Raw genomic sequence first — 17,101 nt, 5'->3', positions numbered from 1 at the left:
GTAGGATTGTATTGCTATAAACTTCCCTCTTAGAACTGCTTTTGCTGCATCCCATAGGTTTTGGGTCGTCGTGTTTTCATTGTCATTTGTTTCTAGGTATCTTTTGATTTCCTCTTTGATTCCTTCAGTGATCTCTTGGTTATTTAGTAGTGTATTGTTTAGCCTCCATGTGTTAGTATTTTTTTACAGATTTTTTCCTGTAATTGATATCTAGTCTCATAGCGTTGTGGTCGGAAAAGATACTTGATACGATTTAATTTTCTTAAATTTACCAAGGCTTGATTTGTGACCCAAGGTATGATCTATCCTGGAGAATGTTCCATGAGCACTTGAGAAGAAAGTGTAATCTGCTGTTTTTGGATGGAATGTCCTATCAGTATCAATTAAGTCCATTGTGATTAGTTTTTAATATTTTCTCTTTGTCTTTCTTCTGGCATTTTTCACTATGGTATACCTAAGGATAGATTTGTTTTTATTTACTTTTTTTGGAACTCTTTATGCATCTTCAATTTAAGGATTTCCTTATAGCTTAAATTCTGGAAACTTATTTATTATTTCTTCAAAGATTAGTGCCCCCTCCCCCATTCTTTCTCTTCTCTTTCAAAATGCCTATTAGTATGTTGGATCTTCTCATTTTATACTTTAGGTTTCTTAACTCCTCATTTTCCTTCTCTTTATCATTCTAGGCTGCTTTTAAGTTTTTTCCCATGGATATATATTCTAATTCTCCTTCTTGCATTGAGTTTTAATCAAATTTTTTTTAACATCTTTATTGGAGTTTATTAATTGCTTTACAATGGTGTGTTAGTTTCTGCTGTATAACAAAGTGAACTAGCTATATCTATACACATATCCCCATATCCCCTCCCTCTTTCGTCTCCCTCCCACCCTCCCTATCCCACCCCTCTAGGGGGACACAGGGCATAAAGCTGATCTCCCTGTGCTATGCAGCTGCTTAATTTGAAAACTTTTATTTGATTCCTTGAAAAATCTGTACACCCCTCCCAACCCCTGGCTCCCAGATTGCCCTGTTTTTTAAAATGTTGATTTCCTCTTTTATCTTTGTACTACAGATTGTTCTGTTACAAGCCTGGTCAAACTATGATCTGTGGGCCAAATCTGACCCATGGCCTATATTTGCATGCCCAATGAACTAAGAATGATTTTTAATTTTTTAAAGGGTTCTTACAAAAATAAAAGGATGTTTGACAGAGATCATATGTAGCCTGCAAAGCCAAAACTGTTTACTTATCTTTTTTTTTTTTTTTTTTTTACAGAAAATGTTTGTCAGTCTCTGTTCTATTACCACCACTTCTTGGTTTGGTAATCCCTCTGTTTTTTGCATCTGCCCATTCTGTCTTGTGTGTGTGTGTGTGTGTGTGTGTTTTGTCATTTTTTATTGTGAATTCATCTTTAGTGTGGGTTGTGAAAGGTTGAGGATCCACACAAGAGAGGAAATATATTATAATTTTTTTCCTGATAATATGGGTTTTTTGTATACAGTCTGGTAACCACTGCCGCAATCACTACATAGAACATTTCCATCACCTCAAAACATTCTTTTGTTCCCTTTCACAATCAATTCCCCAGCCCCAGCCCCAGCCCCTAGCAATCACTGATCTGCTTTCTCTTTTTAAGAGTTTTGACTTCTCTAAGTTTTCACGTAATGTAGTTATAGAGCGAGTGCTGTTCTGTGTCTGGCTTCTTTCACTCAACATAATGATCTTCTGATATTCACCCATGTTGTTGTGTTTATCAGTAGATTTTCCTTTTCATTGCTGAGTACTATTTTAACATATGAATATATTATAACTTGTTTATCCTTTCACCTGCTGATGGGCATTTGTGTTGTTTGTAAATTTCGGCTATTGAGAATAAAGCTGCTATGAAAATTCAAGTGCAAAACTTATATTTTTCTTGGATAAAGTACCTAGGAATGAGGAACTATGGTTTTAGTAGTAAGAAATATTTATCTTTCCTATGTCAATTACCCTGGAAAAAATGAAAAATACAAACATTTCTTAGTCATATTTCATAATAAAATTTATCAGCACACCTGTTGTAAGACAGTTGAACTCATACATTTTCCACCTCTGAAGAGTCACACACTATCATACATTCAACATATTCCAAGATAATGCTTACTAACATGTAGGAAGATACTGTTGCTTACAAACTTCAATATATTATGAATAAAATGCATTCATATTATATATGAACAAAGAAGTCTTATTGAGAACTCTGTTGTGATATTCTCTTTAGAGCAAAGGTAAGAGTTGCAAAATCTCTAATTTTAAAAGAGGAGGATTTCAGTTAGTCCATCTTCAGTGAAATATATTTATAAACTGCCTACATGCTTCTTACGCGAGTTACGTCTGTTTTAATTAAAGGAAGGAAAATGTTCCTCATTTCCCAAGTGAGAAACATTTCCTAAAATCACAACATCCGCAGGGTTGTTCTTAGTCTAAACCTCCATATAGAAATGTCTGGAATAGAAATTTTTAAATATCAGAATCCAAGTGTGTAAGTTTTCACATTCAAAAGTGCAGAGAATCTCAACATCAACAAACTATATTTCTACAAAAATCAAAATTACAACTTATATATCCCTTATTTAAATAACAGTGATGTCACTTCAGAGTTAACTGTAGGTAATCACTGGATTGTAATGCATGCAGAGATTAAGGAAATTTCAAGTGTTCCTAAATATCATTATAAAAATGAATATTTTACATTATGTAAAATTATGATTATTATGATCTCTAGAGAAAGATATATAAAGATTATGAACAAATAAACTTCAATAATGATAAAGTAAAATTTTTACCTTCATTTCCAGTTGCTTTCTAAAATTACTAGTTAGTCTCAACCTCATTGAATTAATGAAAATAAAATGTATCCCATGACAGATTTTTGTGGCAATACCTAATCCTTTAAAAAATAAATGAAACAAAAATAGCACGAGAAGTTTCTGGGTACAGATTATAATATTTAGATCCCCTCAACCAATTCTTGGAAACTCAACGTCATTGTTTGTAAACGAGTCATATAAAATGATTCTAAAAGTATAAATGAGTTTACATCGACCAGTTGACTCTGACAAGCTGCCACCCCACCACCTACCACAGATAGCATCCAATAGAAGCTTGTGGTGCTTAAAACACATTTCACCACCTGCCAAGGAGGCAGACTCCACGGTGGAGAAGACTGAAGCTGTAAGACACAGGTGACTAAGTGCCACACAGTAGCAGTGGTGCTGGCCAGTGGAGCAGGGGTACGCATTGTGTATCCCCCAGACCCCAAGAAGGCTGCTCTGCCTGCATCAATGCACCCTTGTATGGCACAGAACTTCCAGAATTTTAGCTTCTGTGGAGTTCTCTGAGGGCGAATGCGTGTACTGCCATCAGGCAGTTAGAGGTAAAGACATCAAGATGCTTTCAATCCTGGATCCTGGAGTGAAGAGGCTAAACTTTGTACCTCGATTGTACAGCAGGTTAAATTCTACATACCGTCCTCTCTGGAGCTGCTGCCACAACTTCTCCTGGTGGGTGAAGAGTCATCACAGTGCTTTTTCACAGGGGGAATGTAAGAAGGAATGACAGCCTGGGCACAGCTCCACACGAAGCGAAACACCTCCTCCTTGGAGGGAGAGTCAAGGTCATCAAAAAAGATACCCCTAATACCCCTCCGCTCCCCACGATGGGCTATAAAAAAGTCATCGTCACATCATTTTTAAAATTTTGGGTAGAGATCTGCACCATGTTGGTCACAAGCCTCCTTTAGAGTCCCATGAAAATGGACCGCATCCTCTTGGTTCAGGTATGTTGGGGTAAGGTCACATCCACCACCAAACCACCACTGCTTGTTACCTACCAGATCAAGACATGTGATTCTGATGTGGACTTTGAGATGCCAAGGAAATGTATTATAATTCTGATGTCTGGGTATGGGGCATACTGGAGTCTCAGTAATAGGAAACACACTAGGAAAGAGTGAGCTGGGACTGGGCTAAGGTTTGGGATTTGAGGGAGAGACATGGCCAAGGAGGTTGGCTCTCAGCAGGCTGTGGAAATGTCCAGGGTTTCTGATGAGTCCAGGGTTCTCAGCTAAATCCTCAAGGTTGGTCTGTAGAGCACACAGTCAAGGCACTGGCATCTGGACTGGCCAGAATGGCAGTTAACTGAGTGTTCAGTAGCCAGTCAGGGGTCCAACACCTCTGGGGAGATCTGACAACATGTAGCAGCACCTCTGCCAACTACTGTGTCCTCTGGTTCTAGCACCAAGTAGGTGCTCATAAACAATCTGTTGTGTGAACAGATGGGGAAAGAAAAGTTCATATTTTGGGGACTGGTAAGTACCAGGCAGGAATCTGCTTCCAACCTTTGCCCTAGACTCCTAACCAAATAGGAAGAATCTGGAGAGATACCTCTAGTGGTGGTTTTGTAGATTCCTTTGGGATTTCTACATAAACAGTTATATCATCTGCAAATAGGAGCAGTTTTGCCTTTTTCTTTCTGATCTTTATGCCTTCTACTTCATTTTCTTGACTTAGTGCAATGGCTCGAACCTCCAGTATATTGTTGAATAAAAGCGATAAAAGCAGACATCATTGCCTTGTTCCTGATCTTAGGTAGAAATAATTCAGTCTTTCACCATTAAGTATGAAGTTAACTGTAGGTTTTTTGCAGATGTTCTTTATTTCTAGAAATTAATAATTGAATTTAGAGGCTTGATCAGATTGAGGTGTAATTTTTTTGGTGTGGGGCAAGACTACAAAGGTGTAATTTTATCAAGGGACATGTAATATCTGTTTGTATCTTTTTGTGATATTAGCAGCCATTGACGATTGTTGCCTATAGCAATTATTAAATTATAGGTTACAAACGGTTATATTCTAATTTTGTTAATTTCTTCTTCATTTATTAACTGGGATACTACTATGGAGAAAATTTTCCTTCATAAACCTTCTGGTTACCCTGCTACGCAGTTCCTATAGGAAGGACAGAGAAATGCTTGATTGTTTTCTTTCATTTATCCATTTTCAGAATAGTGAATTGGTTCCATAGCATCTTCCAAAGGTGTTTTTAGAACATAAACTATGAATTCACTATGTGTTTCAGTCTGTTTAGTCATTCTTATTGGTGATAAATAATTGTGTACTTTTCTAAGTTCTTTTAGAATTTGGTATTTATCACTTTTCCTCTAGGTTTGTAGTTAGGTCTTCATTCTTTGTATAATCCATGTCTTCTGCTAAGATCTGACAATATAAATACACTCTTGCTTGCATGATTAAGGACAAAAGGAAGATGTATTGAAAGACTTATTTCTAATATCTATGAATAAGGAATGGAACTGTTTGCCTCTGAGTCACACTTCAGCTATATGGCAGCACACTCTTAAGAAACCTTGGAATTTTGTGGATAAAACCATAGAAATCAAACTTTTCTTTGACTGGAACCTGCAGAACAAGCTTTGGTGTCAAGGCTCTTATGTTAAAGGTGAAATATGTCAGAATAGAAGTCATAATTTTAAGTTTCTTGGAAAAAAAATCAAGCATTGGAAAACCCTATATATTCTTGTATAACTACAGAGGAAAAAATCTTTCTGACACATACTGTGTATTTTTGCTGTAATGTTAACTTCATTAATGTGGTTTAGCTGTTTGCCTTGAGGCATGTGTACATAACCTTCTGAACACCCATTTAGCTTATAATATGCCAGTTTTCTAACAATTATTATTGTTCTAAAGTATAACATTTCACTGTTCAACATCAAATACGTACACAAAGGGAATTAAAATTTATGGAGTTTCCTGAGCTTACACAGTGTCTCTACATAGTAAGTGTCGAAAATGGTTTCTTTTCTATTAGCTTTATTGTAATTTTTCCCCTGATTATAAAAATAATATTGCAAACATTTAACAAAATAGGGATCACCATAATCCTGCCCACAAAGTAATATATTAAATTGCATACCTAGATGAATATCTAAGTGTAGATACTCACAAAGATCTTGAAGGATATTTACATTTACTTTACCAAAAAATACAGGGAAGTTACTTCTGACAAAACATAGGTGATTTAAAAAAAAAAAAAACTTTCACAAGTTTTGAACAGTTTGTATTTTTGGCAATGAGTGTATAATGTATGTGTATACATAATATACATATATGTGTGTATACATACATGCATGTGTATATGGGGGGCAGAGGAAGGGAGGGGGGGAAAGGAGGTGTACATATGCAGAGAAAATTTCTGAAATGAATGGCACCAACATGATTTAACAATTACAGATAATATTTTTAAGGGAGATTTGTTGTTAGTGCCTAATGTCTGTCACAGTACATACTAGCCAAACAGAAAATGTGTGTTATATCAGCTTGTGTTGGTTTAAGTTTCATGAATTTAAGAACTTTTGATTAAAATATATTCACTACCATATATAAAATAAATAACCAACAAGGGCCTACTGTATAGAAATTATAAAACAGTTTTTTGTGGTTATCCAGCAATGGAAATGAAACAGAACCCTAGGTGGTTCCTAGGTAGAGAATCTAAATTCCTGTATTATGTGAATAATTCCTATGAAAAAGGGGTTTCCTTTTATTTTTCTTTGTTTCCTTTTAAGATTAGACATGTGTTTCTTTAGTTTCTGTCAAATCTCTTTACTAAAATTACTAGTTTGCTCGTAGAAATCATTTCATCCCTCACTGAATTATTCTCCAACATAACTACTTCTTCAGTGGTGCATAAGGGTGTTTTAATGCTAGTAAGACAAGAAGGATGTTTAGTACTGCCTTTCCTCAACCGTTCTTGGTTTCCTTGGCTTTCTAGGATGTGGAGAGCATCTTGTGCGCACCATACTGGCTAGAGAATGTTCACACGCTTTACAAGCTGAAGATGCCCACCAAGCTCTGCTGGAAACTATGCAAAACAAGTTTATCAGTAAGTATAACGTTAAGAAAATTACTTCCTTGTAAATAGAGGTTGTTCCTCTGAGCTGTAAGCTTCATGAGTCAGGTGCCACGTTTGTATTGCTAGACCTAGGTCCAGGGTTTAGCATGGACTTAGACCCTAAATTAACATTGGCTGTGAAAAGAAATTCCATCAAAATAGCTACTACTGCATGAAATTTACCATATAACAAATGTAATGCCCAAGTTGTGAGACACTGTCCAGGATTAGAGTCATACACAGTAGAATAAAATTCTACTAAAACAAAATTCAAGGGACAACCTCATTTAAAAGTTTTTCTGTAATACAATTTGACTCTTTTTTTAAAAAAGTTAGTGTTGTATTCATGAATCCGGTGCTGCCACACACAGTTGTCTAGGGTTGAGTTGAAATCTGGCCTGGCTCCATTTGCCAAACCCATATAACCTGATGTGAGGCTGCATCTGCTTGGAGGAAGGGATGGCTTTTTCTAATCTGTAGGAAGATTTTGTGTAGCCTCGCAATGGCCCTGTAGATAACTGTTACTGTGGATTAAAACTATTTGACTCGGGTTTTTCCCATCATTTAACATTGAGTTTACCACTGTGGAAAGGCTTGTGAAGTCGTATAAAAAATATAAAATGTAGTTAAAAATAAGTTAGGGGGACTTCCCTGGCGGTCCAGTGGTTAAGACTCTATGCTCCCAAGGCAGGGAGCACAGGTTCCATCCCTGGTTGGGGAACTCAGATCCCACATGCCACACAGCATGGCCAAAAAATAAAATAAATAAATGAATGAATGAATGAATGAATAAATTAAAAAAATTGAATTAAAAAAAAAAAAAGAAGCTTCCTCTAACTCCTCCCAGCAAACCCTATCCCATAAAAAACAAAAAAACAAACCCCCCCCCCGAAAAAAACAAGTTAGGGTAATAAGCCATGAACATATAAATGAGGGGAAGAGTATCACAGGGTTAATCTGGGGGGTGTCTCCACGTAGAGAATCAAGACAGGATAATATAAGGTGCTAATTATGTGGTGAGGACAACACAGACGAAAAAGTAGGAAGAAATCATCCGAAAAGGATTCATGGATGACGAACTCCTAGAACTAGCCCCAGGAGGCCGGGAAAGGTGGGGAAGAAAGGAGTGTGAGCACAGACATGACAGTGGGGTTAGGCATGGTGAGGGCTCGACACCTGCATGACTCTTACCTGGAGGGAAGTGGTCCTGACCTGCAGCGGGGCTGGATCGGCCAGGTGAGGCCAGGTCCCGAGGGCCTTGAAATCTCTGTGTAGGAGTTCATGTTCGATCTGATAGAAAAGAGAGAACCCTTATGTATTCTTAAGTTGATCATAAAATGATGTTTTAGGGGAGGGTTTATAAAGTAGATCTCAGGTTGTCCAAGACCATCTCTAGAGGAGACCGACATTAGGGGCTGGGAATGGTCCAGGCCATGGAGAGGAAATGGTGATTTTGAGGGAGGGGTCCATGGAGAAAGTGGAAATATTGATAGATTTTGCTGCTAGGAGTATGTAGCCCTCTGGGTCCAGTCAGGAGGTAGAAACCATACATTAGGTTAATCAGGAGGAGTTTAATATAAGGAATTGTTAACTATGATGAAAGAGTAACTGGAGGCTGTAAGGAAGCTCTCTGTGGTGCCCTAGAGCTGAGAGCGTCCAGGGAAGGACATGCTTGGGAGGGGCTCAGACCTTGTTGGAGAAGGTGTGGTTCGGCAGATAGCAGAGAAGTTCACTGGTTTGGCCTGGCTGGGACTGGTCTGGAGTTGCTGGGCAAACAGTAGGCCACCCTCTGGAGTGCAGTGTAGATGGGGAACAGATAATCAGCACCTGGTAGCTGGGTATGCCGTGGGAGCCCGGCATCAAGGGGGCGTGCAGAGGACACAGGACTGCAGGGCACACAGGCCACAGGGCCCCTGCAGAGGGGACGACTGCTCAGTGTGTGACCACCTGGGCCACAAGGGCTGTGTGCAGGCTGTGCAGGGCCTGGCCCAGGGAGCCCTGATGGGCACCTGTGTGTAACCACCGGGGACCTCTGGTTTCCATGTCGAGAGGGCCCAGCCTGCCAGGTCACAGCAGGGCTGCGTCCTGGGCCTGTGTCTGGGGCAGACTTTACCAGATGTCCCACACCTACATTGACTCTTCTCCCCAGCCCATGGTGGGCAGTGCAGAAAGGGTGCCTATTGTCACTCTTTTAATGTTCTCTAACTCGGTTTAATGCCTGACTCCTTGCCCTCGTTCTGTTAGTCCTCTCCATGTAAGCCTGGTCTCTTTTTACATGGCCCTTTATATTTGTTTTGCTGCCATTTTGTCTTCGTTGGGTGGCATCTGGATTCCAGGGACTTTCTGTGTCACTGTGGAGGGACCATCTGGCTCATGGCCGCCCTCTTCCCTCTGTTGGCTTGTGCTGGGATGGGGCTTGCCCTCCACCTCCCTGTGGGTCACTGGCCTCTCTCCCTGATGAATTCACTATGGTGTCCGTGGTCTGCAGTACACATAGCATCCACTGACAGCAGATGCTAGTGGTAATGGGGTCAGGTGGTCTGAAAAAGAATAATAAGAGGATTGTCAAGTCCTCTTGGCCCAAGCATATCAGGCTACTTTTCCACTCTATTTCTAGAGAGCCTTACCGGTCTGAGGGTGGCATGGCAATGGGCAATGTCCCTACCTGGCTTCCTGTTCCTTTAAGCCTCATCTGTTCTTGGATCCTCTGAATCTAGGGCTTTGTCACTGGCTCCTCTTTTTCTTCCACCCTCACCAGCTTGGGAAGAGGAACAGAAACCCATACCAGGAATCAATGCTTTTCTTCTAGTTTTCCCAAAAACGTCAAGGTGTCCAGTCACACCCCTACCCCAGCCCTACCTTTAGGATACTGGTGGGGACCTGGCTAAGCAAGGGTTGCCCCAAACTATTTGCCAAAATTTAGGCTTTACCTATTTAAAACACTTTTCATCTCAAAGCTGTCTCTACTTAGAATTTATGAAAATCCACTCAAGGATAAAATATAAGTTTTATAATATAAGCATACAACTGATGGGATAGATGGGGCATTCCAGGGATGGGAATAAAACTGAATTACTGGACTTTCCTGGTGGCACAGTGGTTAAGAATCCGCCTGCCAATGCAGGGGACACAGGTTTGAGCCCTGGCCCGGGAAGATCCCACATTCTGCGGAGCAACTAAGCCCGTGCGCCACAACTACTGAGCCTGCGCTCTAGAGCTCACGAGCCACAACTGCTGAAGCCCGTGCACCTAGAGCCTGTGCTCCTCAACAAGAGAAGCCACTGCAACGAGAAGCCTGCGCACCACAACAAAGAGTAGGCCCCGCTCGCTGCAACTAGAGAAAGCCCGCGCGCAGCAGCAAAAACCCAATGCAGCCAAAAATAAAAAATATAAATAAATACATAAATTTATAAAAAACAAAACAAAACAAAACTGAATTACTTCCTCAGATGTATAAGCACTAGGCCTTTAATATGTAACATGCCCTCTTAGGAAAGATTTTTAGGGTAGAGAGAGAAAGAAAAACAGATTATAGGCAAGAAACAGCTGGATTTATCTGAAGGAAGAACAGAGTGAATAACTAGGAAAAAATCTCAATATGAAGAGATTCTGTACAGGTGCTTTCTTCCAGTTATTTGACCTGAGGTCGTGAAAACATAAATAACGGTGTGAACTACACGCATGCTGGTAAGAATCGCCTGATGGCACATTGTGAGCTGAGGAACGCATTAGGAATGGACTTCGAGGTCTGCCTTGGGTGGTTTTTCGGAAAAAGGTTGATGATGTTCATGTTACTACATCTTCAAATATATCAGAATCAGACTTGGGTCTTCTTGTTCTTTTGTTTTAACAATTACCATCGTGGAATGCTGTTTTTAAGGAAAACCAAATTCTTGGCCTGAACAGCCTCTGTAATTTATGTAATTTGCTATTAGTTGCCCAGCTATACCAGTTTTCACCAGAGGTGAAAACTCGACACTCAGGAGAAATTCACTTCCTGGGAACCCTGCGATGGGTGTGTGATGACGGCACGTGGTAGTTTTCTCCTTGTTGAGAGTGACCTGAACTCTTTACTGTGTCTGAAACCACAGATTCACTAGCTAGTTGGACGTCTCCAGATTTGGGTCCATGCTGAGGAGTTCCTGAGCTCCACCCCTTTCTCTTCTGATGCTTTGTTGTCCTCTCCTTTGTATAACTCTCGAAACTCCTCAGAGAGTTGGGCTGTAGTACTTCATTTTTCCACTGGATCCCATGACCTAATGCATATTGAACACTCATCTTGAAAATTCCAGACTCTTGGAAAGGGATCAGAAATTTCAGAACTCATCAACCCTGCTCACTAAATCGTTGAAGAAACTTATTTTGCAATAGTTCAGTGACTTGTCCAAAGTCACCTGGTTAGTCAGTGGGTGTTCATTCTGCAAGGTCACACTGCCCCTCCCCCCCCCCCTTTTTAAGCAAAATAAAATGTGAAATACAGAAAAACAGTGTCCTGGGAGTTAAGACAGCTGGGTTCCACTCTTAACTCTGTGTCTGACTCCTGAATCTATCAAGTTACTTAAGTTCTGTTTTGTTTTCTCAAAAAAAAAAAAAAAAAGTTAGACAAGAGACAGTTTCTGAATTCCTCCACCATGCTAAATTTTATGAATTCTGTACCGTATTACACCTGTAAATATGTGGTTCTTTTTTAATCAGGTGATTTGGGATTGGAAAATCAAAAATTTCTGGGACCACTTGGGAACTATCAAGAAGCATGGATGATATTTACAAAGTGGTTAGAATGAAATAAATTGAATTTACCAGGGACCTGGGTGAGAAGCAAGGTCTGGTTCTTTCCTGTTTTAACAGTGATGAAGTTAGTTGTTGGTTTTAGGACAAGCCTCTTTGTTCTCAGTTTCCTCGTGTATAAAACGAGGGGGCCTAGCTCGATGGTCCCCAGAGTCCTTTCTAGCTCCAAAATTCTATTTGGTCCCTGGTTTGTTCACAGGCCAATCTAAACTGTGTGTGTGAAAGTACAGTTGTAAAGCAATTTAGTCCTTAGTTGAAACTATAAATTAAAGCTATTAAAGGTGGATTGCAAGTTTCTATTGAGGTGATTTGGTCGAAATCCTTTCTGGTGATGGCTGTGGTAAGCTACCACCACTTCCTTGGTTTTGTGGAAAGGCATCACGATACTCTTCCTTTCTTGCTTCCTTTGTTTTTTCTTAAAAAAAAAAAAAGATTTGCATAAATAATATATCTAGAGATTCTCATTGAAGTATATACTTAGAAACATTTTATATAATAATCAGGACAGACTTATTACAAGACTCCGGTGGTTCTTCAGTCACAGTTCTGGTTTTCCTGCCCAGGCACTGGTTCCTGTGGCGGTTTCTGCTCATGAGGCTCTGCTCTGGTGCTGTGATTCTCTATATATGACTGTCTGTCCAACTGTAGGGGAACTTGTTTACCTTGTGACCTCACTTTTCTGACGGATCTAAGAAGAGTTGTTGATTTTTCAGTTTGTTCAGCTTTTTACTTGTTAGGATAGAGCAGTGACCTCTGAAGTCATTACATGCTGGACCAGAAACCAGAAGTCTCCTCCACAGTCTTTTTCCAATGGTTATTATCACATTAAAAATTTTTTTCTATAATCAAAGATTAAAAAAAATGGTTTCCAGTTTTAATTTGTCTTTTTCTGATGAGTAAATTTTCAAATATAACTTGGCCTTTTATATTAATGTGTGAATTATCTGCTCATAGCTTTTGATCATTTTTCTGTTGTACTGTTTGGGTGATTTTCTTTTAATTGACATTTAACTTTTATTAATGGTGAAATTACCTTAAATAAAATATTCTAAACTGACACAGCAATAAGCATCTGTGCAGAATTTTAAAATAACCCTGTCTTTTTGAGTGGTGTTATGTTTGATATCTGTGACCTTCTGCAATAATAAGGGATTTTTTAAAAAGTAATTTTACACTATGATTAAATAATTTGTTTTTATGTATTTTTTCTAAAGTAGTCAGCAACTTATTAAAATAAAGATTTTTCCAGTTTTTTTTGTAGTTTGAAACAAACTCTGAAATTATCTTAAATGTAGGGTTCTTTTAAAAATCTATTTTTGATAAATGAGGCTTTAATGTGATAGAGTAAAATTGAAGGACATTTTGAAGATTAAAATGTTTTTGTTTCCACTTGTATTACCATTATGCCAAGATCCAGAGCTTTGGTTTGACTTAATGTAGGAAGCATAAAACAGAATAACCAATTTGTGCATTTTTTTTTTTAAAAAAACCACTGTTCGTGTAACATACAAAATCCATAAAAATGGGTACTGTAAAAATAGTTCCTTAATAATACTTCATGCTAACCAGCTGATTATAGACTGAATGCTTAGTTAAGTAAGGAAAAGAAATAAATAGATTTCCTTTTTAGTTGTGCTTTTTAAATTACACACACACACACACACACACACACACATATAAGAGCTCTTACAATGATTCAGATGTGACTTTTCCTATTCATGGTTATTTTTGAACAAATTTGGTTTCATGAATTATTCTTTTTTCATGCAAACTGTGGCTGCATGTGTGGTATGTGAACTTCAGGGTGGCATTATAGCTTCCTGCCCGGTTCTCAACAAGTAATGTCATAGTACTTTTTTTAGTTGGTTTGGCTCTCTACTAAATATAATGGTTGATAAAATGTTATCTGTAAAAATCAAATTTCCCTTTTCTTCTCTTTGAATTTCTAAGCTGACTTGTTGGTATCATCAACCTACAGTCTATGTGACTATTATTGAAAAATTCTATGTGGTATATAGTATTATGATTAAAAAAAGAAGCTTTTGCTCTATGTTCTTTTATTTTATCCCTTTGGGGAATGCTTACACTCTTTCTGACATCATAGGTTTACCATCAAATGCAGAATGCCATCAAAAATTGAGATCGAAAAAAAAAAAAAAATTGAGATTGAAGGGAGTCCACTCTTGTGGTTTTCTGCCAACTTGAGAAATTATATTTGATAAATATTTTCTTTTAATTACCAAGTTCTTAGCTACAACCCTGATAATTCATAAGCATTAGCTTTGATAGGAGGAACAAAAGTACATTGTCATTACACATTTTAACTTCTTATCTGAGGTCATATATTATGTTTCATGAGTTTCTTTATAATTTAGAAAACTTAAAATATATACTGGTCGCTTTACCAGTGCATTTTTGGATTTTTACAAGACTTTTCTCCTATTCTTCATGCACATTTCTTTTTTTCAAACACTAAAATCTTTTTCCTAAGAGTACTTTTTGTTTTTAAACCAATTCAAAAAATCAAAGATGTTTCTCCTTCATTATCATAAACATTGTGATATATAGCCTGTTGTACTCACATGTCCAAATTGCAAAATAAGGAAAACAATAAATTAGGCATCCCAAAGCATTATTTATCACTAATTCTTGGGCCTTAGGGTTTTATAAATACTTTCAGAATTTTTAACGTGTTTTTATTTAATAAATATTCATGAAAGTTGTGAATGTACTTTGCTGGCTACTGTGACAGATACACAGATAAATACACCATATCAACCTTACTGTCAAGGAACTTGCAATCTAGGAGAAGAAAAAAGGCAAATGTACAGTAAATAAAAAGTAAGATGCAATAAGTTTCATACTAAAGTTCAGGAAATATAGGGGACTTCTATTCCTGGCAGTTTCATCAGATGGAGATCCTGGAACCTTTGACTGCAAATAATCTAACAATGCTGGACAAAATATTAATGGCAAAATCACATATTCAAATGAATGGGTGAGAATCTTCGTTTAAGATTGTCCTAGTTATATGAAGCTCCCAGGGGCTTGACAGAAGTAAATGAAAATCCTTCCTGAAGCAATACTCTTTCAACTCAGATCTCAAAGAAGTGCTCAACTATGAATTCAAAATAAAAGCTTATGTTAAAATGAAACACACATGAAGTAGAGTTACCATGAGAGAAAGTATGTCAATAGAAACTTTAACAGACTACCAAAGACTTTAGGTATTAGAATCACTAGGTAGAAAATATGAAATAAATATTTTAGACATTGCTGTTTTTAAGTAGGTATAATCATTTTGGAAAAATATTCATGAGAAGTGGAACACATGCATGCCCCACAACCCAGAAATCCTAGTCCTGACTACGTACACGTGCCCTGGGTGACACACACAGGAACATGTACAGCATGGCTTTTTCTTAACAACAAAAAATGGAAACCATTCTAATGTCCATCAGCAGGAGAATACTGTGTGGCAGTGAAAATGAATGGATTACAAAGACACACATCCATATGAATAAACCTTAAAATCATAACACTAAGTTAAAAATACAGTTCGCAAAGGACTGCAGTCCTTAATATAACTTTGCAAAACCAGACACTATTTCATTATACATGCACATATGGTAAAACTATAAAAGAGAACAGGAAGTTATTGGAAAATAACTCAGGGTAGTGGTTTCCTTTGGGAGAGAAGACCTAGGGAGTCTCAACAGTATTAGTAGTGTTGGATTTTTCTAGTCGTTCGGTGGATTAATGGACATTTGTTCTATTAATATGCTTCATAAATCATATGTTCCATATACTCTTTTTGTGTTTTATGAAAAACTTCATAATTAAACTCTTAATATGATAAAGTAGGAAAAGCAGAGTTCAAAAGAAGCAGAGGAAGAGGTGTCATATCTGGTAGATCGAGGAGAGTGTCATGAATGAGGTACCTTCAGGAGGGAAAATCTAGGACTGGTTTTGTGAGCAGCAAGTGATCTGATTTAACAAGTGGACAGAGTATATTAGGGAGAGTGGTGTAATTATAAATGAAAAAGAAAACCCCCAAATTGGACTTACTGTAGTGGAGAGAGCCACATAAGGCTTTGGCAGTGGAGTGTTACAGTAGGACGTGGGATGGATTGGAGGAAGGAGGCCCTTTAGGTGAAGCTGCTAATTTGAAGGGCATGGCAATTAGAGAAGCAGAGCTAGAGTGGATCAAAGGAGAGTCAGGTGCCAGAGACTACTCTCAAAGAGAGAATCCTTGAAATTCTTGATGTTGATTGAATGGGATGGATGCGGTGAAAGAGGCATCAAAGTAACTGGAATCTGTTTTTTTTTTTTAACTTTTAATTTTATATTGGAGTATAGTTGATTAACAGTGTTGTGTTAGTTTCAGGTGTACAGCAAAGTGATTCAGTTATACATATACATGTATCTATTCTTTTTCAAATTCTTTTCCCATTTAGGTTGTTACATAATATTGAGCAGAGGTCCCTGTGTTATACAGTAGGTCCTTGTTTTGAGTCTTCTGGACTTGGAATTACAAGGCCAAAAAGAAATTATAAGAATGTCATGCATGGAACATTGGACATGTAGAGAGCATGGGGTTGATTTTGACTCCTATGTTGGCATAGAGGTGTTTGTAGGCAAGACAGTCAGTTGGATATATGGGCCTGGAGCTTGAGAGGGAAGTTGAGACTCTGGGCTTGTCTTCGGAATTTATGGTGTCTTTCACAGAATGAATGATCCCGCTGAGGAAGCCAGATCTGCTTGCACATCATCTCCTCAAGGAGGTCTCTCCTAACCACCCTGCCTAAAATTTTAACTTCTCTTACTCTGGTTTATGTTTCTTCTTGGCACTTGTTTTATGCTGTACTTTTTTATTATCATCTATCTCTCTTCAGCACGGCATAAACTCTATGAGAGCAGAGATTTTGACTGTTATTTTCCCCCATTTCTGTCTCCCCAGCAGCTAGAAGAGTGTCTAGCAAAGAGAACATTTGTGGAATGAATGAATGAATGAATGAGAAGGTAAAAACCTTAGAGGGTGTCTGCCTTCAGGGTGGGTGGAAAGAGTATCCTGTGAGGAGATAGGAAAGAGGGAGAAAAGATGCGACCGAGGAGGACACTCATCTGGAAGCCAAAGACAGAAGGAATTTTTTGAGATAACCAAGGAGTTTCCATGTGTTTAGAGATACAAAGGAACATCAAGAAAAAGCTTTTAGGTCTAGGCATTTGGAGGGTATGAATCAACTTTCAAGCATGTGCAGTGGCAGGGTAAGAAAAGAACTTCTCTCAGCAGCTGGAAAGAAGGAGGACCAGAAATGATGGTCTTTCAGCCTTGGTGACAAGCTAGATGGGTTAGACTT

General features: G+C 38.3%; 1 protein-coding gene across 7 annotated transcripts in view; it reads left to right on the top strand.

Moving 5' to 3' along the window:
- Positions 1–17,101, top strand: part of TASP1 (taspase 1) — a 316,660-nt gene that overhangs the window by 145,280 nt on the left and 154,279 nt on the right. For all 7 annotated transcript variants that reach the window (XR_005016636.1, XM_036827379.1, XM_036827380.1 and 4 more), the window contains one exon: positions 6,834–6,944. Coding sequence is in view for 6 of the 7 variants with exons in the window: in XM_036827379.1 (XP_036683274.1) it covers positions 6,834–6,944 (111 nt within the window). In the remaining variant the exon portion in view is untranslated. The remainder of the gene's footprint in view (positions 1–6,833; positions 6,945–17,101) is intronic.

Source organism: Balaenoptera musculus, chromosome 15 (assembly GCF_009873245.2).
Source record: "Balaenoptera musculus isolate JJ_BM4_2016_0621 chromosome 15, mBalMus1.pri.v3, whole genome shotgun sequence".
In the NCBI taxonomy this organism is placed as follows: Eukaryota; Metazoa; Chordata; class Mammalia; order Artiodactyla; family Balaenopteridae; genus Balaenoptera; species Balaenoptera musculus.
Note: the sequence above shows the minus strand (reverse complement) of the source record. Positions and strands in the feature narration are given on the sequence as shown.